This window comes from Macaca thibetana, chromosome 3 (genome assembly GCF_024542745.1).
Source record: "Macaca thibetana thibetana isolate TM-01 chromosome 3, ASM2454274v1, whole genome shotgun sequence".
NCBI lineage: Eukaryota > Metazoa > Chordata > Mammalia > Primates > Cercopithecidae > Macaca > Macaca thibetana.
In genome coordinates this window covers 56,466,476-56,494,337 of record NC_065580.1, presented here as the reverse complement: position 1 = coordinate 56,494,337, position 27,862 = coordinate 56,466,476, and the positions used below count along the sequence as shown (strand labels likewise).

At 38.9% G+C, this 27,862-nt stretch overlaps 1 protein-coding gene across 7 annotated transcripts in view; it reads right to left on the bottom strand.

Moving 5' to 3' along the window:
• Nucleotides 1–27,862, bottom strand: part of CCDC146 (coiled-coil domain containing 146) — a 189,832-nt gene that overhangs the window by 23,579 nt on the left and 138,391 nt on the right. For all 7 annotated transcript variants that reach the window (XM_050782731.1, XM_050782734.1, XM_050782730.1 and 4 more), the window contains 5 exons: nt 16,073–16,130; nt 14,133–14,309; nt 11,544–11,617; nt 10,409–10,636; nt 8,643–8,829 (listed from right to left, as the gene is read on the bottom strand). In XM_050782731.1, coding sequence (XP_050638688.1) covers nt 8,643–8,829; nt 10,409–10,636; nt 11,544–11,617; nt 14,133–14,309; nt 16,073–16,130 — 724 coding nt within the window. The remainder of the gene's footprint in view (nt 1–8,642; nt 8,830–10,408; nt 10,637–11,543; nt 11,618–14,132; nt 14,310–16,072; nt 16,131–27,862) is intronic.

The following is a 27,862-nucleotide window of genomic DNA, read 5'->3' as shown; positions in this document are numbered from 1 at the left end:
CTCAGACTTCTTTGCAGCTGGGTGTGCCCATATGAGCTAAGACAAGCCAATGAAATGTAAGTGGAAGTCTGTGAGGAGGGGTCCTGGGAAAGTGGCTGTTTTCCTGTTAAAAGGAACAGCCAAGCCAGCAATCATGCATGTCTTTTGCTCTTTGCCCTTTCTCCTCCTTGTGCGAGTTTATGCTTAAAGGTGAAATAGCCATTTTCTGACTATGGAGAAACAAATGTACACACAAAGGTTGACTGAAAGGAGAGCTAAAAGGATCCTAGACTTTTCATTATGTGAAATAACCTGTTGTGCCTACCTGTGTTCTTTTTATTAAGTGAGTAAAGCAACTCCCTATTTAGCAAAATCATTACAGTTGAGTTTCTGTTAACTTGTTGAGGCCAAATTGCAAACCTAACCTAATAGGTGTTTCTTTTGAAAGGAAACCTTCCTAAGGTAATCTGGAAAATAGGCTGGAGTTAGACTTAAGTCTCCAATAATGTGGGAAGAAAATAACTATCAAGTGTCAAAGTTCTAATTACATGGCCTGGAGTTACTTGAGATATTTACCATTTCTTTTGAGCCCCAAATTGCATATATCAAGTTTTGTAAGCTTATGTTCGTTCTTTTAGTTTTTATAGTGTAGCATTTCACACTTAAAAATGTATTTATTGTTACCAAACAATAGAAATGTGTAAAGTAAAAAAAAAAAAACTACTTCCTACCTCTGCTACTTCAAGTACTACTCCCCCAGGAGTCGCTATTAATAGTTTTGGTGTCTGTTCTTCCAGGCATTTTCAATGCATGAATAATCATCGGTAACTTTCATTGAAGTTAAGGAATTAGACATTATTTGTTGTTGTAAATATCCCAATTATTTGATATCAGTGAACCTCAGTTTAACACTTTGATATTTTTCTAAAGCATTCCAACCTTTCGTGAGGCTTGTACCTTGAGTTTCTGGGAGAGTCTCCACGTACAAGTCAAATGCCATAGGAGAATCAAACAACTGTCTCCGGGGGGAAATACATTCTGAAGAATAGCCAGAGCTCTTCATGTTCACCTTTTATCTCTTTTAGTTTTGGATTGCATGCAAGTCTGAAAAAATGTTCACTTGGGCTGGGAGTGCCGGGCCTGACCCACTCCTGTTTTCAAGTGCTGTCAGCTGTGGGCAGTGGCTGGGCTAATTATAAATCACAGGGTCAAAGAGGAAGTTCGTCTCTCACTGAAACTGTACTAGAACAAAAACAGATTTTCCTTAAAATCAACAAAGGAAAAGGATTTTAATACATTTTAATTTCTCTTAGTTTTATATTCTATGGGTGCTATTTTGTGGACTTCATAGCTAGTAGTGTCATAATATAAATAGCTTTTATAATATTTGTTAAAATCTGAACAACTTGTATGCATTCCACTGCAAACTCCTCTTCGGTCAAAGGCCATGCCTTACATATTTTGTGTCCAGTCAGATTAAACTACAGTGACAAGCCTCACCATCACAGACAGCTTCCAAATAGATTTATAGCATCCCATGCTTAAATATAAGCAGATAGCCAAGAATTACCATATATTGGAGGAAAGTTTCTAATAACAAAGAGACAAAAAACAAACAAAAAAAGAAAAATACAGAAAAAACATGAAGAAAAGTCTTATTTAGGACAAGTATAACAAAAAAGAAACTATCATTAATAGCCTCAATGAGATAAGAGATTAAAGACACTATGAAAAAGAAACATTCAGAGAACAAAGAGAGCACAGGGAAATATAAAATATGATAGCATAATGAAAGAATAGAAGGGTTGAAAGGAGCTGAGGAAATTTCTCTTTTAGCAAGTCAAATGACAAAAAAGAATGGAAAATAAAAGAAAAAAGACAAGAAAATTAGAGGACTATTTTAGAAGGTCCAACATCTGCGTAAAAGGAATCCAAGACAGAACAGAGAAAATCAAATGGACAAAATTAAATAATTATAGACAAAGTATCAAAACTTTGGAAGGACATACATTTCCATTGAAAGAGAACCCACTGAGTGCCCCACACAATGGATACAATGGGAACATCACTGTAAAATGTAAAAATTCTGGAGGCAAATAAGTGATCCTACAAATTCCCAGCATGGAAAAAAATGGTTTCAAATAAAGGATCAGTAATTAGAATGACATGAAGAAGACAGTTAATGAATGCCTTCTTCCTGAGGGAAAATGATTTGCAATGTAAAATTCCATATCCAATTAAAGTATTAATTGTCTGTGGCTAGTGTGAGGGTAAAATATTTTTTAGCATGCAATGTCTTCTGATATATACTTTCCAACACACAAAGTCTTAAACAATTACTTTTTCACTAGCATTTTTCTCATGAAGCTACTGGAAGGCATGTCCCCTCCTCCAAAAGGGGGTAAGCTAAGAGAATAAAATAGATGAGACCCATGAGATAGAGTCCGAAGAGAGGTGAAGGGCATCACCAAGATGACGGCGTAAGGCTCCTATGATGAGAGTAGTGCAGTAAGCACATAGAGAAATGGGACTACTTTGGAACAAGTCAGAAGGCTGAGAAAGAAAAAGGCAGCCCCTGATATCCAGGAACAGAACTGGTACTCATACATAGGCCTTGATATTCTCCTGTTGAACATAAACAATTGCCCAGAACATCAACTTCAGACAAAGCCACTCTGTAATCATGATGGATCAGGACAAAAACAAGGCCACTCCATAACTGTATTTCAACATAGACAAAAACATGAACATGATCCAAGCCACAAAATACCATACATTCTCCATGTACAGCTTTGTTTAACAATCATAGCTTTAGCCTCCATCTAATCTTTTCTTTTTCTAAGTAACATTGAAGATACTTGACCACAGAATTACTCTCATTTCCTGAGAACATCCAAATTCAGGGCAAAGTCCCATTTCTTTAAACCATTCCTCAAGTCACATGACACAAATCCTGTACGTCCTTTCTAATACCCTCTATTGAGACTCCCTACAATTCTCCATGGCGTGTGTTCTCCCTTGCTGCAATGTGTAATAAACTCAGCTCATTCAACTACTGGTGTATTCCTGTTAGTCTTTGGCTAGAGGTCATTGATGAGGCTTAGCAGAGACTTCTTCAAGAAGAGTAAATGAATAGGCCATCAAATGTGTTTTAACATACTGAGAGATTTATATAATTGGAGAAGAATTTGGGATTGAACTAATAAGCACAGCAAAAACTATAAAAGTGTAAAAACAGGATGTTTATAAATTCCTGGGAACAAAAAATTTTGTAAGGAAGGGTAATTATATAATATCACATGGCTCAGGCATGAATAGCCTTTATATATTCATAATAATGTGAATACTAAATTCTGAACTAATCAAAATTATATGAGGATACTGTGTATACAGAGGGACAAGAAACGTATGTGTGGTGAACAGGGGTCTAAAGAGGGCTGAATCCTCATCTTTTATAGTGATAAGTACAAAGATCAAGTCTACAACTGAAAACTCAAGTAGCAGCATCATAAGCATGTTACTTGGCGTATGAAGATATACCAAAAGAATTGGTTGAAGAAACTGCACTTGATTAGGAAGATGACTTGATTAGGAATGGGAAATACATGGACAATCTTTCTTTCTATGCCTGGGGCAGACATCACCAATCAACTACAGAGCTCCTATCTAACAAGTCAGCACTGGGCCTCAGAATCCTTTGCAATATTGGGCCAGGCACGGTGGCCCACACCTGTAATCCCAGCACTTTGGGAGGCCAAGGCGGGTGGATCACCTGAGGTCAGGAGTTCGAGACCAGCCTGGCCAACATGGTGAAACCCCATCTTTACTAAAAATATAAAAACTAGCCAGGCGTGGTGGTGGGTGCATGTAATCCCAGCTACTCGGGAGGCTGAGGCAGGAGAATTGCTTGAACCCAGGAGACAGAGGTTGCAGTGAACTGAGACAGTGCCACTGTACTTCAGCCTCGGCGACAGAGTGAGACTCTGTTTCAAAAAAAAAAAAAAAAATCCTTTGCAATATCATCACTTAGGGAGCTACCCCCAAATGGAGGGAGCTTGCATTTGAGATGAAACCTATTTGCTTTTATAGTATGATCTTTAAGATTCCTCTTGGTTCCTTCATTCTGTGATTATGTGAATTAAGGATCCATTGAATGTCTTGAGCAGGTGAGTGACACATGAATGTGTCACTTAAGAATATAAATTTGTTAGCAAAATGGAAGAAAAATTGGACATGAAAGGAGCTGGACCTAAGGAAAACAGCTGGTGTACAGGCGCAGTCATTCAGGTAATGTAGAGTGGGTACCGAGAGGCATTTCCGGGGTTCATCAGTAGGGTCTGAGGATGATGCCATCTTCTCCATAGGAATCAAATAGCCATATTCACAGTCTCATCCTGACTATCATTCACTTTAGCCTTTCAAAGAGTTCATATGTATAAAGGAAGGATGGCAATATTTACTGAGTATCTTCTCTGTACCACACATTTTCCCATTTGTAATCACTCATTTTTTGCAATAATCCCAGTTCAAAGGTTTGGAAACAACTAACATAGGAAGGAATTCAATGGATCTAGAATCTGAACTTGACTCTGCCTGACTCAAAGGTGAAGCTCTCCTCAGTATAGCATGTTATCATTGCCTTGAACACTGAAATGAGTCATGAAGAGAGAAAAATGCAGAACCACTTTTAAATCAGAGCAAAGGGAGATGAAATTGCTAGAAAACTACAATTAAAGAAAAATTATAGTATATAGAAAGTGTCATCATCACTTGGTAAGATGACTTTGTCATTGTCACCATTTTGGACATGATCTTATGTTTAGAAAGCGAATAACTTTACAGACTCACAATATTTTAACCCCTACAATACGATGGTGAGTGTCAGAGCAAAATCCCAGGAATCATGGTTTTATTTCTTTTCAATGCCAAGTGGAAGTCAATCAGAGCCGTGTTTAAATGCAGAGGTACACTGTAATGTGTGCGATGACATGAGAGTATGATGTTTTTGCTGAAGGAATTCCAGTTTGTCATGCCAATGCACATAGTCATTAAAAGCTCTGATGGTTTTGCCTAATCCCAGCAAAGTCTCTCTGCCAACAGCAGGCAAATCTTCCACATGCCCAGGCCTAGACTTGGCAAACGTCTCAGGGAGGCAAAAAGCCACCTGTTTCTGCTCACCAGGAAGTGATGATGCCTTTGTGGAATTTACTTCCTATTTGCATATGTCTCCTAAAAATATATGATTTTCAGTTTATTGATTTTTTTCTGGCTGTCAGCAGAGACCATGGTCCGTCACAATTTTCTATTGTAACTAGAAGTGGAACTAGTAGGATGACATTGTGTCTTATGTTTATGTGTCCCTTCTATGGTACTTAATCTAGATTTTCTGGTAGAAGTGAACCTAAGTCTGTTTTGTGTGTGTAGTCTTTTAGAACCAATCTTGTGATTTTTACCAATGTATAACCCTTTTTGAGCTAAGAACTATTAATTTATGAGACGAATTATTTCTTCTATTTAGGTTACCTTACTCTTCAATATTAAAAAGAATGCTTTGATGACTCAGCATTAGAAACATATTGAATGGATTAACTTTACTTACTACCATAACTACCAAAATTGTTATTAAAGGCAATTATACATTTTATCCCATTGTTTAAAGAAATCTTACCAAACAGTTATTTGATCAAAAAACAGGAATTGTTTTATTAGTACAAGCAACACTTGCTGGTTTTAAGAGTTTCCTACTCATCACATTGAAGTTTCCATTAGTACTTTGAATGGACATTATACCTGCTGTCTACTATAAATATTACTATGACTGAGGTGGGGTGGCCACAGGGTCTGTGTTTGTCCAAAGTTCCAATTTAACATCCTAACATGCTATGCTTTGGGCTAAGATGGAGTAGCTTGCAGTAAACCAATGCTTCCAACAAGAATAACTTGGGAAGTTGGAATAAAAATATGTTTGAGGGCATGAGAGTTGCAAAGGTAAGCCAGAGTTAAAATCATCAAAGGTATTAGTGCTGTCTTAGAAGGAGTAAAAATACAAATAATTTATACTGGATTCTAGTAAGTCAAAGATAACTGTTGTAATCTTCAGGGTAACTACCCGAAGAATAGAAACATAATGTAAAACTAACAGAGGCATATCTAAAACAAAGATAGCAGAACAATATGAAATGTTGATTAATCCCAAGGAAGGAAATATGAGAGAGAAAGTGGAACATAAAGCAGATGGGACACAGAGAAAGCAAAAGTAATATCATAGAATAAGGTCAAATATATCCACAATTACATTAAATATTAATTTTTAGACTAAATACAAGAATTGAAAGGCAGAATTTATCAGACTAGATTTTGAAAAGTATGTGCTGTGTATATGAGACACACCAAAATAAGGACACAGAGAGAGTGACAGTAAATAGGGCTGGGCGCGGTGGCTCGCACTTGTAATCCCAGCACTTTGGGGAGGCGAAGGCAGATAGATCACTTGAGGTCAGGAGTTTGAGACCTGCCTGGCCAACATAGTGAAAGCCCGTCTCTACTAAAAATACAAAAATCAGCCGGGTATGGTGGCACATGCCTGTAATCCCAGCTTTCTGGGAGGCTGAGGTATGAGAATTGCTTAAACCCGGGAGGTGGAGGTTGCAGTGAGCTGAGACGGTGCCTGCACTCCAGCCTGGGCAGAAAAGCAAGACTGTCTCCAAAAAGGAAAAACAAAATGAAAGTAAATAATACCATGCAGACTCTAACAGGCCAAAAGATAGTGTAACTGATATTATTATACTAAGATCAGACAAACAATCTTTTAAGGCAAAAAGCACTACTACAGTTAAAGAGATTTCAGAGTGATACAAATAAATCTACCTGTTGGAACTGCAATAAAATGATTAAATAAGAAGTATATATATATCATAAATATACTATGTATAACAGTTATATAAAATAATATTTATAAAAACACATATATAGTAGAACATACATGTTTTATTTGTTTTGCAAAAGACTATAAAAGTACATTTTGCCTCACAGATACAGAAAACTTCTTTTTTTGTTTGAGATGGAATCTGGCTCTGTCATCTAGGCTGCAGTGCAGTGGCACAATCTCAGCTCACTGCAACCTTCGCCTCCCGGGTTCAAGCGATTTTCCCGCCTCAGCCTCCCAAGTAGCTAGGATCATGGGCATGCACCACCACACCCAGCCAATTTTTGTATTTTTAGTAGAGACGGGGTTTCACCATGTTGGCCAGGCTGGTCTTGAACTCCTGACCTCAGTGATCTGCCCACCTCAGCCTCCCAAAATGCTGAGATTACAGGCAGCAGCCACCGCACCCGGCCAGAAAACTTCTTGAAGATTTTAAGTGCCATCTGACAGCAAGACCAAGTCCAAGTCCTAGCTGTTTGTAACACTTATAACCCTAACCAATTTTTTCACACATGTTCCTTAAGGTTGGTCTTTCAGTTAGGACAGGCTAAGTTATGCTACAGAAATAACCCCCAAATATCATGGCTTCGAACTACCAAAGCTGTTTCCTACAAAGCCTGTGGGCAATCAAGAGGACTCTGAGACAACTGTTGGCTCAGCATTCCCGGCTGCTCCCATTTTACAGCACCTCCATGGCGTCATGCACTTCCACAGTTACCACAGGAGAGGGAAAAACAGCTAGAAGGTCTCACACTGGTAACTAGATGTAATAGGCTGGAAGTGATGTGTGTCACTTTTGTCTACAATCCTCTGGCCAGAATGAGTTATGTGACCCTGCTCAACGGCAAAGGGTGCAAGGAAGTATAAACTTTCTATGTGCCCAGGAGGAAAGGAGAACTAGGCGTAGGTTAGGATCAGAGGTGTCTACCACAGCTGGAAACTCCTGTTCACATTTCTGAGGTCGTGACCCTCCATAAGTTTCTGGAGCATGACAGTCCTGAAGAGAATCAGAAAGGTTTCTATATACCTAGCTGCTTCATCTCAGAGGCTGACCCCTTTTTCGCTCAAGGAAGGCTCTAGCACAAGGCTGCAGCCCTCTCAAGCATCCTCTGCCCTTTCAGTGGTGCTTGGTCATTTACCACAGGGAGTGCCCTCTGAGAGAGGAGACAACCAGGGGCAACAGGACCCCTCACTTGGGAACACAGAGGCAGGTAACAGTTGTCTTGAGCATTTTCTGACTGGAACACCTCCGACTCTGCACAGAAATAGCCAGGAGCCTGGCACTGGGTTCTGGATTGCCCTTGGCTAGTTGGAAGTGCAGGCTGCTGATCATCTATATCCACATAATTTGACCTAGTCCTTCACTGTTATAGTCTGCCATGACACCATGCTGGATCTGACTCTTTCAACTGGTGAAAATAATGATCCACTTGGCCCCACTCTGCAGTGAACCCTCTAGCTCTTCTAGAATTGGATGACCCAGTCACTTCCCCAGGTCAGGCTGATGAACAACTGATCCAAACAAGACATTTCCCTAATCTTGGGTTAGCAAAATGAGATTACAAAACATTATAGGACTATAGATTTCATAACAGGCTTGATGCATTTGAAAATTACCTTTTCTCTGTTACTTGTATTTTCTTCTTCTCTATTGGCAGCAAAAACGGCTTCCTAAAATATTTTTACTTCAAAAGTTAGCACCGAGCTTAAAAATCAGATGATAGTTTACAGCCCTCACCTCTAATAGAAGCCTTTGATGCATTGCTTGAGTTTGTGTAAGCGCATCCCAGGACACTTTCAAGAGCAGTTCCATCTTTCTTAAATTGCGAAAATCCCGTTCTTTCTCTCTTTGCTTACGAGAAAGTTCATCATGGTAGTTCTGCTTGTCAATGAGACTGTTGCGTAAATTCAGATCCAATATCCCTCTGTTCCAGGTAAAGGAAGAATATGAAAGTGATTTGTTATCAGCTGTCCTAAATGTATTTCAAAACTTATCAAGACAGCATGTTGAATATTGGCTCCCAATCTCTTCTGGCAAAGACCTAAAAACAGAACTACCATTCGACCCAGTAATCCTATTACTGGGTATATACTCAAAGGAATATAAACTGTTCTATCATAAAGACACATGCACACGTTTTCTCATCACAGTGCTATTCACAATAGCAAAGACATAGAACCAACCTAAATGTCCATCAATGGTAGACCAGTTAAAGAAAATGTGGTACATATGTCATGGACTATTATGCAGCCATAAAAAAGAATGAGATCATATCCTTTGCAGGAATGTAGATGGAGTTGGAGGTCATTATCCTTAGCAAACCAGTGCAGGGACAGAAAACCAAATATTACATGTTCTCACTTATAAGTGGTAGCAAAATGATGAGGATACATGGACACATAGAGAGGAACAACATGCACTGGAGCCTTTCGAAGGGTGGAGGGTGGGAGGAGGGAGGGAAAGAATCAGGAAAAATAGCTAATAGGTACTAGGCTTAATACCTGGATGACAAAATAATCTGTACGACAACCCCCCATGACACAAGTTTACCTGTAACAAACCTGTATGTGTAACCTTGAATTTAAAATAAAAGTTTAATAAAAGACAGCATGCTCAGTATATACATACACAACTATTCTGATATTGGAATCATAAATTGTAAATAATGCCAAAGGCAACTAGGTTTGTGAGTTGGTATCATTTAGAACTGCAGTCTTATAACCCTCACTCCCCAAAAAATAACAGATTAGCAGAGATAGAAGCCTCCAGTGTCCTTGAAATTCTACTTAAAAGCAGGACATAGGCTGGGCGCAGTGGCTCACGTCTGTAATCCCAGCACTTTGGGAGGCCAAAGCAGGAAATCATGAGGTCAAGAGATCGAGACCACCTGGCCAACATGGTGAAACCCTGTCTCTACTTAAAAAAAAAAAAAAGTTAGCCCAGCATGGTGGTGTGCACCTGTAGTCCCAACTACCTGGGAGGCCGAGGCAGGAGAATCACTTGAACTCAGGAGGTGGAGCTTGCAATGAGCTGAGATCGCACCACTGCATTTCAGCCTGGGCAAGACTCCATCTCAAAATAAAATAAAATAAAATAAAAAAGCAGGACATAAAACTCTCCTAGAGAATTACACCATGAAATTACTTCTATTAGAAAAAAGTCAAGATGGCCTAAGAAATATCATTGATTTGTTGGCAAAATCCCTGAACTAAACATAACATACTCCAGTCACATAATTTTCCAAAGGCACATTCAGAAACATACAACATATAGCAGATTTTGTCCTGAAAATTTGGTAACAGAAAATTGAGAAAATGTATGAGTAAAATATCAAAAAATACTTCAAAGTGCTTTATCTGATAATATATTAATGGTGAAAGTTGACTTAAAATTATTTAAAAATATTAATGACAACACCAAAGTAAGATTATGTTTTGAATTCTCAAGTATAAATTGAAGAAAAATTTAGATGACAGAACATAACATACATAAATATAACTAACCTTTCAGTTAATGAAGTTGCTTCATTCTCTCTGGCTAATTCCAATAGCTTGACCAATTGGTTATGTTCTCGTTCTTTGATTTCAAGTAAGGCTCGTTTGCCTTCAACTTCCTTTATTACATTTTCCTTCTCTTCCACTATAGCACTAACCTTGTTTTCAACTTTCTTTAGGGAGTCATTTAGGTTTTTGACTTCTTGTTCCAAGAGAATTTTTTTCTTTTCCATTTCTCTGTAGGGGATACACACACACACACACGTTTGCCTTATTTTGAGGCCATGCTGGCCTTACCTATTCTTGCTTTCTAACCAGGCAGCAGAAGAGATAATCATAAATTCAATGATCTCAGCAGTGGGTAAAGACCACAGATGGATGGGACTTAGACGGCATCTCCACTGAGTGCCACGGAAGGCAGGAATTTGCCCAGCCTCCCTACTTTCTCTGCAGATCCCAATTTGCTACCATCTCCTGTGATTCAGCCCCCATCCTGACCAGCCTCCTGGAATTGATCTGAGTTTCTCAACTTTGGTGTTGGTGAGCTTAGTTTTTAGAACAGTTACTAGTGCCTGCCTAATTTTTCCCTTTCCTCTTAAGATTAGTCACCAGAGTAATCATATTGTTTTCCCAGAATTTTTGCATCTTCACTTAAAATCTTTTATCTTTTTTGGTTCCTCTAAACACTGAGAATTTCCTCAATGACCTCTGCCTCCAAATCTACTCTGAACATCTGAGGGATGTTACACACATGAATGGGTGGCAAAGTGGGGAGTTACTATTATTTGGTCTCTGGGCTGCTGCCTGGCTGATATACTTCTAGACCATGAAATTCTAACCAGTTCACATAATCTATCCCATGTACAGCCCTGTTAAAGTCAATTGAATTTCTCCATAAAAATATGATTTATAAATTGGCAACAGAATCTTGACCCGTAATTAAGCCATAAATATTATGAATGATAGTAATTTGGTGCATTACTTTCTTTTAAAGAACTTGATATAAACAACCTAGACACGGCCAAAAGCAGACATTTCTAAAATTATCATAGTAATTTAACATGTCAGTTGTTAGTACTCTCGTTTCAGTGTGCACACATAACTTGGACTGGGAGGGATTCAAAGTAAAAATATTGAATCATACATTTTTTTGCGTGTTATTTTTTCTATCTCTTTTCCAATTTGTACTGGAATGGTTTGATAGTGGGCCACTTCATCCTAGCAAAGAAAGGAAATCATGTTAAATTATGTGGTCTTCGAGTAGAAGCAATTAAGACAAGAAAATTAAATATGAGGGAGAAAGGAACTACGATATGTAGATACTTACCATCTGCCCTGTGTGCTTTAATTATCCCATTTAATACTCACAATGACCTTGTAAGATAGCTGTATTTGTTATCCTTTTGAAGAGGAGGTAGCTGAGTGTAGCAAATACTGTTGGTCTTCTGCCCAGATTCCCTTTATGGAGGTACAGATGGTCCTCCACATTCATGCAGTTACATCCCAATAAACCCATTGTAAGTTGAAACTATGTTAAGTCGAAAATGTATTTAATACACCTAACCTACTGAAATCATAGCTTAGCCTAGCCTACATTCTCAGGACACTTTTATTAGTCTATAATCCACCTAACACAAAGCTTATTATATAATAAAGTGTTGAGTGCCACACAGTAAATACACATAACTTATTGAATACTGTATAATAAATGTAATTTATTCAATACTGAAAGTGAAAAATGGAATGGTTGCATGGCTACTTGAAGCAAGGTTTCTACTAAATGCATACTGCTTTCACACCACTGTAAAGTAGAAAAATCATAATCTGAACCATCATTAAGCCAGGGCCCATCTGCCCACCCACCCCCAGATGCTGCAGGGATGACTGCTAATGGTTCATGCTTAATTTCCTCTCCATCAGATTGTCACTGGCTGAGCAGAGCTGCCTTGTGAAGGAATGGGAGCCAGGGGGTGGAGGGAGGAGGGGAGCAAGCTGCAACCAATGACTAACCGATGCGGTGATCTAACAGACACCCCCCACCCCCACCTCTGGGTGCAACAGCCTCCATGATGTAACTTAAGACTTCGTGAGTTCTCCATGGGATCAGGCTGAGACTAGAGTTCTCCTGAAGCAGCTGTATTCTGGCCCATCTTCTTCCCCAGCTCTATCCTGCTTTCCTCCATCTCCTATAGGATTCTCCTTAGAGCTCTCCTTCCATTAGTAGTTGTCTTAGGCTCTGTTTCTGGGGAGCCCTGCCTAAGACTCATGCTACAAGAACTTAAATAAGTTTCCCGAAGTCACACAGCTAGTAAGTGGCAAGGCCGAGCTCAGAAGCTAAGTTCGTCTAACACCACACCTCCCACTATGCTCTGTGGATTCACGGGAGGTTCAGTTGAAGTCTCAAGAGTCTTACGTACATGGCAAGGGTTATAGACAAGCACCTTCCTGCCCAAGGATGTCATTGGACTTTGGAGCCGGGGTAACACACATGCAGGGAGGTTGAATCCGTCACTGCAGTGTGGTGGGCGAGACATTTCTCTGTGGGATCTTGCTCAGTCCTGGGGCAGATCACATTTTGTGGGGCTGAAACTTGTACCATCTGGAGGGCCCTCGTTAAGAAAAAGAGTAAAAATTACAAATGCTAACTTAGGTACAGCATCTTGGAAGAGGTTCATGCAAGTGAGGGGCCTGAAGCTTAAGCTTCACTGGGTTCCTGTTAAATCCATCTCTGCTAGGGTCTTGTGCTCTGTTCAGCAGCTGGGTACATCTTGGCTGACTGCTCTAGGACTGTTACAGAAAAATAGGTCAAAGTGTATCACCATGATCCCCTAGGCCAATGAGTTTCAGATGTTGTTTTTAAAACAGCTCTAGGTTAAACTGTTTTGAGAGTTATTTATACATCTTTCAAAGTAAAATGAATTTTAATTCATTATCTCCTAAAACATAAATACAGGCCTCTCATCCCTTTTATAGTGAGAGGAAGTGGAATGCAATCAAACAGACAAGGATAAGGTAATACAAATATATGTGAGAGGTTAGGACAATTTGATTGTGTGTGTGTGTGTGTGTGTTGTTGTTGTTAGGACAATTTGATTGTGTGTGTGTGTGTGTGTGTTGTTGTTGTTGTTGTTGTTGTTGTTTTTGAGACAGAGTCTCACTCTATCACCTAGGCTGGGGTGCAGTGGTGCGATCTCAGCTCACTGCAATCTCCACCTCCCGGGTTCAAGCAATTCTCCTGCCTCAGCCTCCCGAGTAGCTGGGATTACAGGCGTCCATCATCACACACCCGGCTAATTTTTGTATTTTTAGTAGAGATGGGTTTCACCATGTTCGCCAGGCTGGTCTCAAACTCCTCACCTCAGGTGATCCACCCGCCTTGGCCTCACAAAGTGCTGGGATTATAGGTGTGAGCCACTGCACCTGGCCATGGTTGTTCTTCAAGGAAACAATTGTTTGTGACACTCGTTTCTAACGTCCAAAAATGTCTGGTGAGGTCAGGAGAGACCTTTTCACAGGGTGAGGCTCCAAATTAGAGTGATACTCCCAAATACCCTAAGGTCTTTTGTGAATTCCCAGAGCCTAGATTTAGTTTGATAGGATCAATCGCAATACAGACATTTCAGTTTGTGAGACAGTACCCCTCTTTATTCAACCTGCTGGTTACTCTTAATACCCACACACTTTTATATCGATGCAAGGCACAATGTTTAAGTATTAACGGCAAGTAGCACACCTTTAAGACGACCTGATGTTCCAACAATTCTTCTAGTTCCTTCTGCTCCTTTAGTAACTGCTTTTGTTTAGATGCCAAATCTTCTCGTAAATTTTTAATTTCTAATTTCTTCTGCATTATTTCTTTACGTAATTCTTCAGTGCTTTCTCTCAATATTTTCATCTTCTTCTCCATTTCCTTTAAAAGTCATGAGATGATTAGGTTATATAGTCTGAACAAACATTTATCTACCTAAAAACTGAATTAAAACTAATTTCACTCACCATTTTGATTATATTTGTTTTGAGGTTCATGAATGATTTCTCACAAAGTTAAATGATTTCTCACAAAGCTAAATGCAACTTGTGATTGCCAACATCTTTAACAAAGGCATGATAATGATACTGCATGTATAATTAAACACGTTAGATTTGAATTCTTTTTTTATTAGTGCTCTTTTCTATTCTCCTACTTTAAAAATGCTTCATTTTTCGTGTTAATTTTTATTTCATACCAAGGACGTGAAAAAAAATGTACAGTCTGTTTTCTAGTAGCTTTGTGATCTGACAAAATCAGATGCAAATAATCTTTGAATATCTGACTTATGGTTAACCTGAGTCACATGGGAACTAAAGATAAAGGTGTTCATATTTGGATACCCAACACTTTGCACTGCTTAATCCCCCACTTTCTTATTGATATTACTTCTCTAGCTCATGCACATTCTCCCCAAATACCATCTACCCTAGAATCATCGAAGATCTTTGTCTCATGTCTGATTACCTGTGGAGTGTTTGACTTATGGGAGAGAAGCCTTCTCACACTGAGAAGGTCTACAGTTACTGTTACTAATGACTCAGTGCTGGGTCTATTTAGCCTGCCCTGGGCTTTCTGTATAGCTCCCTCCTCCCACTGCTGCTGGGTGAGAGCATCATTGGTGATCCTAGGATCTGAATGAAATTTCAAAATGTTTTTCCCATAAAATCTGTGTTGTAAATGATGGTTTGGCATACTTATTTAGAATTAATAGTATTTTACTCTATGCTAAACAGGTTTTTGGTGAGCTGGCCTTGGAATTAAACCACCACCAACACACTTTTGGATTATCAGAAGGTGGAAGGAGTGCAAAGTATGGTGATCATTCTATTTACTTTCTATAATAGATTGTAAAAAGTGGCCACAAATTCCTCCTATCTCCGGGGTATGCATGTCCCTTTGCATTTACTTGATCATTCTTCCCATTAAGAGGTAGGGCCAACTTGATTCTAGACTTGGTCATGTTATAATACTTGCATTGGCCAATGGGATATCACGAAAAATGATTTTAGCAGAGACCCAAAAAGGTCTTACATATTGGAGTTTGCTCCTTCTTGAGGCTGGAAACCCTTCCATCATCATGTGACCAACTAGTGACATGTGACCTTAGACCAAATAGCCTGCCAAATGGCTGGTATATGAATGGAGCTATCCTAGTTTACCCAGCCCCAATTTGGCCAGCTAAGACCAGAAGAATTCAGAACTGTGAAAAATACGAAATGGTGGTTGTTTTAAGCCACTAAGTTCTGGGATGGTTTGTTAGGCAGGAATAGACAAGTGATACATTTTCTTTGTAAAAATGTATTGTAATAACTTGAGATGTTCAGAGAGCTATGACCGTAATAGCTACAGCAAAATAATATTTTTAGTGTCAACCACAGAATCTTTTTTTCTTCTGGAAACAAAGCAGACATTGTCCAACTAAATACAGCCTAAATTAGATGCCAAGTTGCTAAGGTCTATAATAGGCATCACTTATATTTACTCCAGAAGTTATGTAGCTAGTCTTTTCAGCATCATTCACAGTTAAGACTTTAGAATCTTTAAATTGTTTCAGGATATGGTTGTTGTGATAAACAATATTTATAAAAAGGGATGATTGAATCCAGCTGTATTTAAGAAACTCTATATCATCTAAGACTTACTCCTGGCTTTGGTATCTTCTCAAATTCTTTCATTATGATGATTTTTTCCTCCTTTAAGCTGCAAAAAAAAAAAAAAAAAAAAAAAAAAAAATCAAGTTTGAAAAAGTACAAAGAAATAAGTTCTTTCTGTAATAACAACTTTCTATCTTCTCATCCCAGAATGCCATTCCCATGCTTGTCTGCCAGGCAACCTGGTGTCCATTCTTTATGATGGTTTTCCTGAATCACAGGTGCATTGGGGTGCTCCCTCCTCCCCAGGACTCCCATAACTTTGTGAACACACACTCACTTAGAGGAATTACCTCAGCACATTATAAATGTTGGGGACCATGGGCCTACCCCTGGGACACAGGGTCCTTCCTGGCAAGCTCTGGGCTTTTTCTTCTTTATGTCACTTGGACTGGGCTAGTGCCTGCCTGGATTCCTACTACAGCCTCCCAATTGATCTCCTACTTTGCCTGCCTCCACCTTTGCCCATTAAAGTCAATTCTCCACCCACACCACAGTGATTTTTTGACATGTAAATAGATCACCTCGTTTCCCTGTTTGGTAAATTCCCATCACACCTGGACCAAAATTTGAACTCCTTTCCCACACCTACATGGCCCTGCCTCATCTGCCTCTGTAGTCTCACGGCCTGCCACTCTCTGGCACCAGTCACACTGGCTTTCTTGCCAAGCTTGTTTCTACCTCAGGGCCTTTGCCCTATCTCATCCCTCCAGCGGGTATGCTCTCGCCACAGATCTTTGCATAGCTCACTTCTTGGTTCATGCAGACCTGTACCGATATCACCTTCTCATAGAGGTGCCTTGCCATCTAAAACAGTACCAACAGTCCTCAAACTCTTTCCTCGTTTTGCTTTACTTTTCTATATAGTATTCATCATGACCTGACATTGTATTACACATTTCCCCACTAGAAAACCTAGCTCCCAATTTACCACTGCATCATCGTCTTAACAAGTGCTTGCATATAGTTGCCATCCAGTAAAAATTAATATGAATAAATGGAACAACTGAAATTAGTTTTGTTCCCATCTTCATTATTTAAAATGATGTATGTGCTGAATGAGATACAGGCATGCATATGCAAATAGATCATCACTCAGAATGACCTGTTGCACCACATTCTTCTACATCCAGATTGCAGAAAACCCTCACAGAAATCACAGAAGGGAAGAGTCCACAGTTGTTCAAAGGTGTGAAGAAGGGTTATTTGAAGAGCTCAGTTTCAGTTGTGTGTGACAATTGCATTCCTGAGGTATAACGAATGCTAGAGCCAGAGGAAACTTCAGAGATCCAGATGCGACAGGGACATGGATACACAAGAGACTGAATGAGTATTTCAGGTGAAGGGCAGATTTAGACCAGGAGCCAAGTCTAAGTGGTTATTAGATATGGGTATTTGAGGACAACTATTTTTACTTTTGTTTCCACTACAAGCTATTAAAACTGTGACATGAACTCATAAGCAGTCCAGGTGGGCACACCTTGTCTACACTTCTATCCTGTCACTTCTATCCTGACCCATTGCCATGTGTTTGCTGCACCATTTTCCCTTCCTGGACACACAGGGTGACTATATTTCACAGTCGCCCTTGCATTTGGATTGGGGCCATTGGACTAATTTGCCCAAGGAAGGTGAGTGGAAGTAACAAATGTCTTCCCCAGCCGTGTTGAACTTGGAAGGCACATGCTCCAGCTGGCAAAGCTTAGGATCGAGGTGGCTGCATGACTTGCACTGGACTGTGCTATGAGCCAGAAACAAAATTTCATTCAGTTCTTCCGCTGAGATTTTAAGATTTGTTCTTACTGCATAGCCTAGTTGAAGCCTAACTTCTCCTTTTCTTATTCTGTATACCGTTTCCACAGTGCCAGTTACAGTGATGAGTTAAACATCCTTATTTCCAGTTCAGAATTTCCCTGGAGCTCCAAATTTTTATGTTCAGTTTCTTACTGGGCAATTCCAGTTGTGTATATCAAAGGGCCCTCAAATTAAACCTCATTATCTTCCCACCTGAAACCTACTGTTTTTCTATTCCTTCTTTTGGTAATGGCATTTCAATTCACTTAATTTTCAAAATTATAAATATGAGCATCATTCTTGAAACCTGTTTCTTGCTTCTTTCAAGATTTTTTCTTCATTTTTCAGTTTCGAGTTTTACTGTGATGCATTTGGAACACATTTCTTTGAGTTTACCCTGTTTGGGGCTCATTGAGCTTTTTGAATCTATGGGCTTTTCTTTCACCAAACTTGGGGAGTTTTCAGCCATTGCTACTTCAAATTTTTTTCATAATCATATACCTTCTCTTTCTGCAACTCCAGTGACATGAATGAGATGTTTTGCTGTTGTCTCATGGATGCCTAAAGATCTGTTGTTGTTATTTTTGTTTGTTTGAGATGGAGTCTCGCTCTGTCGCCCAGGCTGGAGTGCAGTACAGTGGCGTGATCTTGGCTCACTGCAACCTCCACCCTCGTGGGTTCCAGCAATTCTCCTGCCTCAGCCTCCCGGGTAGCTGGGACTATAGGCGCGTGCCACCATGCCCGGCTAATATTTGTATTTTTAGTAAAGATGGGGTTTCTCCATGTTAGCTAGCCTTGTTTCAATCTCCTGACCTCAGGTGATCTGCCTGCCTCGGCCTCCCAAAGTGCTGGGATTACAGGTGTGAGCCACCGCACCTGGCCATGGATCTGTTCATTTTTATTCAATTTTTTTTCTCTGTTCAGATTGGACAATTATTTATCTTCAAATTTACTGACATCTGTGTGAGAGAAAGAGCACAAGAGCAAGCAAGCAAAAGGACTTTTAAATTCTCTTGAGAATCACAGCTCCAAAGGTTCCCTTCTCCAGTATTTTGGCTCCTGTGGGCTCCCATCACATATGACTCTGCCACTGCTGCCTCAGTGTTGCTTGGAAGCTGAGGTATGAGAGAGTGGAGAGGAATTAAAAGCTAAACAGGGGTCTGGACTCTCTCTGAGCATCATGAGTTCCTTGCTTGTTCCTTGAGCCAGAATTAAAGGGCTTTTCCTGGAGCTCTCTCTCCAGGTCAGTGTTCGTCTCTGGATTTCATGCAGGTTAGCATTCAGGTTAGGGGATACCAGAGGGGAAAAAATAATAACTTAACCACAGCTCAATGCTACTTTTAATCCTGACCTTCTTCCCCAACCTGCCTGTACGTGATTTACTTTTCAGGGTCCTCAAATAGACGCTCATGCATTCCACTCGATTTTATAGCTGTGTTTAGTGGGAGAGACAGGATGAAGTGGGCTTACTCCATCTTACCTGGAATCACAGCCCATGAGATGATGTTTAAGATCATAGGACTGGATGGGATGGATCACTTCGGGATAAATTGTAGATAGAAACAGGAAGAGAACTAAGGACTGATTTCTGGGATTTCAAAATTTAGAAATCCAGAAAATGAGAGACTAGTAAAGGAAAAGCAAAATATTTCTGGTTTCCATTCCTGTATGTAAGGAGCTTAAAGGCTCCACTCTACCTTAACAGGTAAAAAACTTAACAAACTGAAAAATCAACAGCTCTTCTCATATCCATAAGAGAAGTGAGGTCACACACAGGGCAAACTACTCTCCCCAAAATTGGAGACACAGAAAGTGAATACAGAGAATCACAACTTATTGGAGTAGACACCCATAAGCAGAAACTTGGGCAGGAACCAGTGCTGGGTAGAAAAATCTAAATTGTAATTGATGAATTGCTGGAGGTTTGGCGTGGACATGTCTGAGAGTAAAAATCCCCAGTGGGACACAGTTTTGTGAGTTTTACCTCCAGGAGCTTAACCAAGTCTTCTCAGTGAGTATCAGAAAAATCTCCTTGTGTTCCAGCAGGGGAGGGAAACAGAAGTACTTTGACATGCCAGAGTATTCTGCTCTTTTTAACAGGCCCACCCTGAGCAACTATAATTAACCTGCTGGGGTTTGATCGGAGTCTAACTGACCTAGGGAAGTGAAACACCCAACTCCAGCTGGCTGTAGCCTTCCACAGGGAGAAAGGGTTCCACTGATTCCAGCCCACTCTAGCCATCCTGTCTTTCCTAAGGGGGTTCGGAGGGTGGTGGGAAGTATTGATGAAGTTCACAGTTCAGAGTCACAGACTCACTAGAAGACTGAGACCTAATCATAGCACCGTAGAATGCTCCCCTCCCTCCACACCTCACCACCATGTTCCTGCAGTCCTCTTTAAAGCAGTTCCTTTTATCCAGTACATCATGTCTGGCTATCAAGAAAAAAACTGCAAGGCACACTAAAAGGCAAAAAACACAGTCTGAAGAGACAGAGCAAGCATCAGAACCAGATATGGCAAGGATGTGTGAATTACCAGGAATTTAAAACAACTATGACTCATATGCTAAGAACGCTAACAGATAAACTTAATCACAAAATGGGCAGCGTAAGTAGAGAGATGGAAATTCTAAGAAATAACAAAGAAATACTCAGCCAGGAGTGGTGGTTCATGCCTGTAATCCCAGCACTTTGGGAGGCCCAGGCGGGCAGATAACTTGAGGTCAGGAGTTCAAGACCAGCCTGGCCAATATGGTGAAATAATCCCATCTACAAAAAATACAAAAATTATCTGGGCACGTTGGCGGCCGCCTGTAATCCCAGCTACTCAGGAGGCTGATGCAGGAGAATCTCTTGAACCCGGGAGGCAGAGGTTGCAGTGAGCTGAGATTGTGCCACTGAACTCCAGCCTGGGCGATGGAGTGAGACTCTGTCTCAAAAACAAACAACAACAAAAAAAAAAAAAAAAAAGAAAAGAAAAAAAGAAAAGAACTACTAGAGATCAAAAGCACTTATCAGAAATGAAGAATGCTTGTAACAGGCTTACTAACAGAATGAACTTGGGTGAGGAAGGAATCTCTTAGCTTGAAGATATCTTACTAGACACTACCCAAACTAAAAAGAAAAAAAAAAAAAAAAAAAAAAAAAGACTAGGAAAAAAACAGAATATTCAAGAACTCTGGGACAACTAACTACAAAAGGCATACATACTCATAACAAGAATACCAGGAGAAGAAAGAAAGGAATACAAGAAATTCCTTCAAATTAATGCAGGAAAATAAACTACAGATCCAGGAAGCTCAAAGAACATCTAGGCATATCATATGTAAATTACAGAAAGTCAACGATAATGAAAATTCCTGAGAGAAGTTAGAGGAAAACCACACTTACCTATGGAGGAACAAAGAATTACATCCGATTTCTCCTCAGAAGCCATACATGCAAGAAGAGAGTAGAGTGAAATATTTAAAGTATTGAGAGAAAAAACTACCAACCTAAAGCTCTGTACCTTGTGAAATTATTCTCCAAAGTAAGGAGAAATAAAGACTTTCTCAGATAAAAATTGAGGACATTTGTTTGTCAATAGACTGCTTTGCAAGAAATGTTAAAGGAAGCTCTTTAGAGGGAAGGAAAATTACGTAGGTCACAAACTCAGTTCTGCACAAATGAAGCGCATTAGAGATGGAATCAGTGAAGGGAAAAGAAAAGCTTTTGTCTTATTCTTGAGATAACAGATAACACTGTTCAAATTTATAACAGCAGCAATGTATTCAATTATATATGCATATATATTTATGTATGTCCATGTGTAAGTGAAATAACAGCAATGATACAAGGGATAGGAAGGAAGAATAGGACTATTTTGTTAAAAAGTACTTGATGTGGTATAGTGTTATTTGAAAATGGTCTTAGATTAGTAAATGTATATTGCAAACTCCATGGCAACCACTTGAAGTAAAAAAAAGATGTACAACTGATATACTAAGAAAGGACAGAAAATTGAATTACATTAAGTGCTTAGTTAAAACCACAAAAGGCATAAAAAGAGGGAACAAAAACAGGAATGAAGAACAAGCACAATAAATACAGAACAGTAAAAATACGGTAGAAGATACTAACCCAACTACAACAGTAATCATGTTAAATGTCAGTTAAAAGATTGTCACAATGGATCCAAAAATAAAAAAAAAAAAGACCCAAAGTATATGCTGTGTCTGCTAATAATCCAGTTTAAATATAAAGACCCATATATATTAAAAGTAAATGGATAAAGATATGCCACACTAACATTAAAAAATGAAAATAGGGTGGGGGGGGGGGGGGGGGGGAAATATGCCAGTCTAACTAAAAAATGATGAGTCACTAAATTAATTTCAGACAGAACAGACTTCAGAATAAGAAAAGTTATCAGAGACAAAGAGAGGCTTTATATAATGATAAAAGAGTCAATTCTTCAAGACGACTTAATTTTTTTTGGTTCGTTTGTTTGTTTTTTTTTTAGCAGAGTCTTGCTCTGTCACCAGGCTGGAGTGCAGTGGTACAATCTCGACTCACTGCAACCTCTGCCTCCTGGGTTCAAGCGAATCTCCTGCCTCAGCCTCCTGAGTAGTTGGGACTACAGGTGTGCACCACCACACCCAGCTAATTTTTTGTATTTTTAGTAGAGACGGGGTTTTACCATGTTGGCCAGGATGGTCTCGATCTGTTGACCTTGTGATCTGCCTGCTTTGGCCTTTCAAAGTGCTGGGATTACAGGTGAGAGCCACAGCGCCCGGCCAATGAATTCTTAATGTATATGCACCTAACAACAGAACATCAAAATACATGAGGCAAAACTGATAGAAGTGCAAGGAGAAGTAGATGAATCCACTCTCACAATTGGAAACTTCAACATCCCTCTATCAAAAGTGCACAGATGCAGAAGTCAGAAGATCAGTTAAGGACATAGTCAAACTCAATAATCCCATCAATCAATTGGATATACTTGGCATCCTAGAAAGAAATGTCAGTTTTTCTAAAAGCCAGTCATCATTATAAATTGAGATTAACAAACAAAATAAAAACATTAGAAAGTACAGACAATGAATGGGAACATATGGTTTTGTTCACTTGTTCATGAGAAAATACAAAAAAGTTCATAACTAAGATGACATGATGCTAGAATGACATTTTAGAAACTGCTTCAAATAGCTTGAATGTTCTAAACAAAATGAGTTTGATATAATTGCGTATTTCTTCCAATAACTGTATTTTGAACTGTTTTATCAACTAGATTTCCTGAAGAAGTCTAAGAGAAATATTTTTCATTTTTCTTGCTAGTCTGCATTTAATGGCTATTAAGTGCCAAAGAAGTCATATGATTTTCCAATATAGAAAGATTTTGAAGTTTGTATTGATCACACTTGAAAAATCATATGAAATAATAGAATACACAGACAATTATGTTCACTGGTTATAGCAAATAAGCAGATCCCACTAGCCCGTAGATCTAGGAAAATGAGCTAAAAGCACATGCACACCAGGTTTTCTCATTTGTATGCATTTAAAGGATACAAATGCAGTTTTGTTACATGGATATATTGCAGTATGGTGAAGTCAGGGCTTTTGGTACAACCATCACTTAAATTATATACATGTATACCCATTAAGTAATTTCTCACCTTCACCCTCCTTCTGTCCTCCCGTCCTTCTAAGACTCCAGTATCTACTACTCCACACTCTATGTCCACGTGTACACATTACTTAGCTCCCACTTATGAGAATGTGTGCTATTTTGCTGTTTGTGAGTTTTGTTTCACTTAATGGCCTTGGTTCCATCCATGTTACTACAAAAGAAATAATTTCATTTTTTTATGACTGAATAGTATTCCATTGTATATATATGTCACATTTTCTTTATCCAGTCTCTTGACAGACACTCAGGTTGACTCCATATCTTTGCTATTGTGAATAGAGTTGCAATAAACATCTGAGTGCAGGTATCTTTTGGATATGATTTCTTTTTCTTGGGTATATAGCCAGTAGTAGGATTGCCCGATGGACTAGCAGTACTATTTTTAGTTATTTGAGAAATATCCATACTGTTTTCCATAGAACTTCTAGCAATCACATTCCTAGCAACAATATATAAGTATTCCCCTTACTCAGCACTCCGCCAACATCTTGTTTTTTTTAATCATAGCCATTCTGACTGGTTTAAAATGATATATCATGGTGGTTTTAGTTTGTATTTCTTTGATTAGTGATGAACATTTTTTCATTTGCTTCTTAGCCATTTGTCTTCTTTTGAAAAATGTCTATTCATGTCCTTTGCCCACTTTTTAATGGGATTATGTTATTTTTATGACATTTTATTTGCAATAATGTAGATGAATTTTGTAATAAATGTGTCACATTGAATTTAATGTAGGTTAGTTGTCTAGACCACAAATTGAGTTTTTTAGATCTTTAAATAGTTATGCCTTTGCTTTTAGAATTTGCATATATACATTAGTGATATTTTACTTCCCAGGTATTGATCCTACACCTTGGGCATGCTGCCACCAGGGGGTGGTAGTGTGCTACTATCGTTTGGTTACAAAGGCAACCTGAGTATTTCTGAGTTTCAAAATGGTTGACAGCAAGCTCTTTCACAAGATGTGACTTATGGTCTTTTCTTTAAATATATTTTTATGTTTAAACAAACATAAAATGACTAATTCTTTAGGACATTTAAAATTTACATTTCTATCATACATTTTCTTTTTAATTAAGAAATACTGACTTATTTCCTCTAAAAGGAATGTACTTTTCTACTTTTAAAGATTATAATCCTACTCCATCACACACGGTTGATCATTTTTATTTTCCCTGTTATCTTTGAATAAACTTATTTTAAATGTATATGTGTGGTTGAATCCATTTTTACCTAACATTTAATTAAAATATTTTCCTAAGTTGCTAAACACACTTTATAATAATAGCTATTTTCAAGGCTTTCTACTGGGTGGATGTACCATAATAAAATAATCTTAAATATTATTTATCATATACTAAGCATACTGTGTGCCAGGTGTTTTAAATGCATAACATCTAAAATTCACAACCTTGCTAAGTAGGAATTGTTATTTTTGTTGCACAAATGAAGAAACTGAGGAGTTAAGCAACTTTTCCAAAGTCACACAGTCAAAGCTAAACTGACACACAAATACAGCTCTGACTAGAGGTTCAGTATCAAGAATGCATTTCTGGAATGCATTATTTTAAATATTCCACACTTTTTTAGAATTCAGATTGCTTCCAATATTTCACTTTCATAAATATCAATATCTTTATGCATTATATCTTTTTCTCTCCTTTTGGGTTATCACTTTTGCATGGGATTACTGGGGCAAAAACATGTTTTTGTTTCTGTGCCTCCTGGTATATATTAACTCCTAACCTTTCAAACTTGCATTAAAACTTAAATCTGACATTTTTAGTCAGCTTTCCTGACTAAGGGGTGCTTTGACATCAAAGCTCCTTAGGATTTACTTCCTTTCTAAAGCAAGGTCAAAAGGCTTTTGGTTTTAAGGATCTATGGGTGAAGAGATAATGCAGGAAGCCTGATATGCTGACATGTGTGAGAGGCATTACTCACCACAGGAGTAGAACCAGCATGGATGGGTGAAAGTTGCAAGAAGGTAGGTTTATAAACAAATCCAACAACCATTTAAGTGCAGGAGCATTTCCAAAGTTGGTATGAGCCTCCGTGGGGGGCTGAGAGCTTCCTGTCACTGGAAGTGTTTACACGTAGACTGAATGATCACCGAGAGGAGACTCAGGTGACTGACCTGCAGTCAGGGCTGAGAACCACCTTTGGAACGCATGGTCCTCTAACTGTAATGTGAGTCAGAGTCACATAAGCAAATGTCACTTTGGGTGGCGGCGGTGGGCTTGGGCAAAAATCATAATCATTACTTTTTGGATGGGATCTGCCTTTCAAACAAGTGTCTCAGGTGCTTCTCTTTGAGTTATGAGAAACACATTCAGAGAAATCTGTTCTAAGCTAGTTCTTTTAAGATAGTTGTTGCCACAGAAGAGCAAAGATTTTTTTTTTTTTTTTTAAGTTAAGGTAAAATCTGTTCTAGCTATGAGTTTTTCCTTGTGACTACTCCTAAGTACCTACATGCCTGTCACATTCTAATTTTCTGGAATTCCAGATGCATTGCTAAGATCATTCCTCCTTTCCTTTCTTACCAGATCTGTTTTTTCTTGTTTCCAACTTTGCTATCATCACTGGACCAAGACCGGAAAACAACTAATAAACCCTGAATGTGCAACAAGGACCACAGGAACCAGCCGCAGGAGAGTCAACAGTCACTAAAGTCAGGGTCACGTCAGGACAACCCTGCACGTGTGTGGCCTGAGTGTTCTCACTCTCCGTGTTCACAGCGCAATGGACAGTGCCAGCTCACCACAGCCTTGTTTCCCCCAGCTGCCCAAGACTGGTCAGAATGCGTCAGACGTAGCACGAAAGACGCAATGTATTTGCTGTTCAAAGTTTAAGAATTACTAGAAAACAGGGAAGCTCCAAAAGGTAACACAGTCAAGGCAAGGAAAAGGTTGAACAGAGTACTGAAAAATCTTTTCAAACTGTTCAGAAAGGTAAGTACTCCTGTTTTGTTTCAAAAAATAAGTTCAGCAGCATTTCATTACTTTATTATTATTTATAATGTATTAATTTAACTTTAAATAGACTACATATTATTTCCTGAACTGCATGCTTATCAAGTCATAAATATTAATCCAGAACCAGAAACTACTGCAACATAGATTTAATTATTAACCAACCAACCACATAATTAGATTTATTAACATTTATTAAAAGGTTTATGTTATGTGAACATACACAAAAAAATCGACAAAATTACACAGCAAAATCCTTTCTCTAGAGTATTGGAACAATATGTTGTTCTTAGTAGTTGCCAGTGATTCAGAAGTTCCTGAAGATATTGGGTGGAGGAGTGCTAGTTTTTTGGGCTTCTATTATCTAGACACTCAATGAGAGTCTGTTGTGCTGTTCTGACAAATGTCATCTGTACATGTAGATGAATAGTTTTCTCTCATTAGCTTCATCTCTTTATTTTTATGTGGGGATGGAAATATCTACTTTTTCCAGGGGGACGGAGGTCAGTGGGAGGGTGTTGAGGGAACTGGTTTCTGTATCATGTGCAGTCATGTGTCGCTTAACGAAGGGAATATATTCTGAGAGATGCGTCGTTAGGCAGCTTCATCACTGTGTGAACACATGGAGCACACTTACACAAACCTACATGGTGTGGCCGGCTACACATCTAGGCTGTGTGGTAAAGCCTGTCGCACCTAGGCTATAGACCTGCATAGCAGGTTACCGGACTGAGTACTGTAGGCAATTGTAATACAATAAGTATTTGTGTATCTAAACAAAGAACACACACAGTAAAAATATGACATAAAAGATAAAAAATGGTACACCTGTCTAGGGCACTTACCATAAATGGAGGCTGCAGGACTGGAAGTTGCTCAGGGTGAGTCAGTGGCTGGGTGAGTGAGTGGTGAGTGAACGTGAAGACCTAGGACGTTACTTACACTCCTGTGGACTTTATAAACACTGTACACTTAGGCTACACTACATTTATAAAACATATTATTCTTTGATAATAAATGTACTGTAACTTTTTTACTTTACAAAATTTACTTTTTTTTAGCTTTTGACTCATAACACAGCTTAAAATACACATTGTAGAGCTGTGTAAAAATTTTCTTCCTTTGTATTCTTATTCTACAAGGTTTTTAATTAAATTTTTTACTTTTACAACATTTTTTGTTAAAAACAAAGACATACACGAGTTCAAGACCACCCTGACCAAGATGGTGAAATACCATCTCTACTAAAAGTACAAAAATTAGTCGGGCGTGGTGATGGGTGCCTGTAATCCCAGCTACTCGGGAGGCTGAGGCAGAGAATTGCTTGAACCCGGGAAGCAG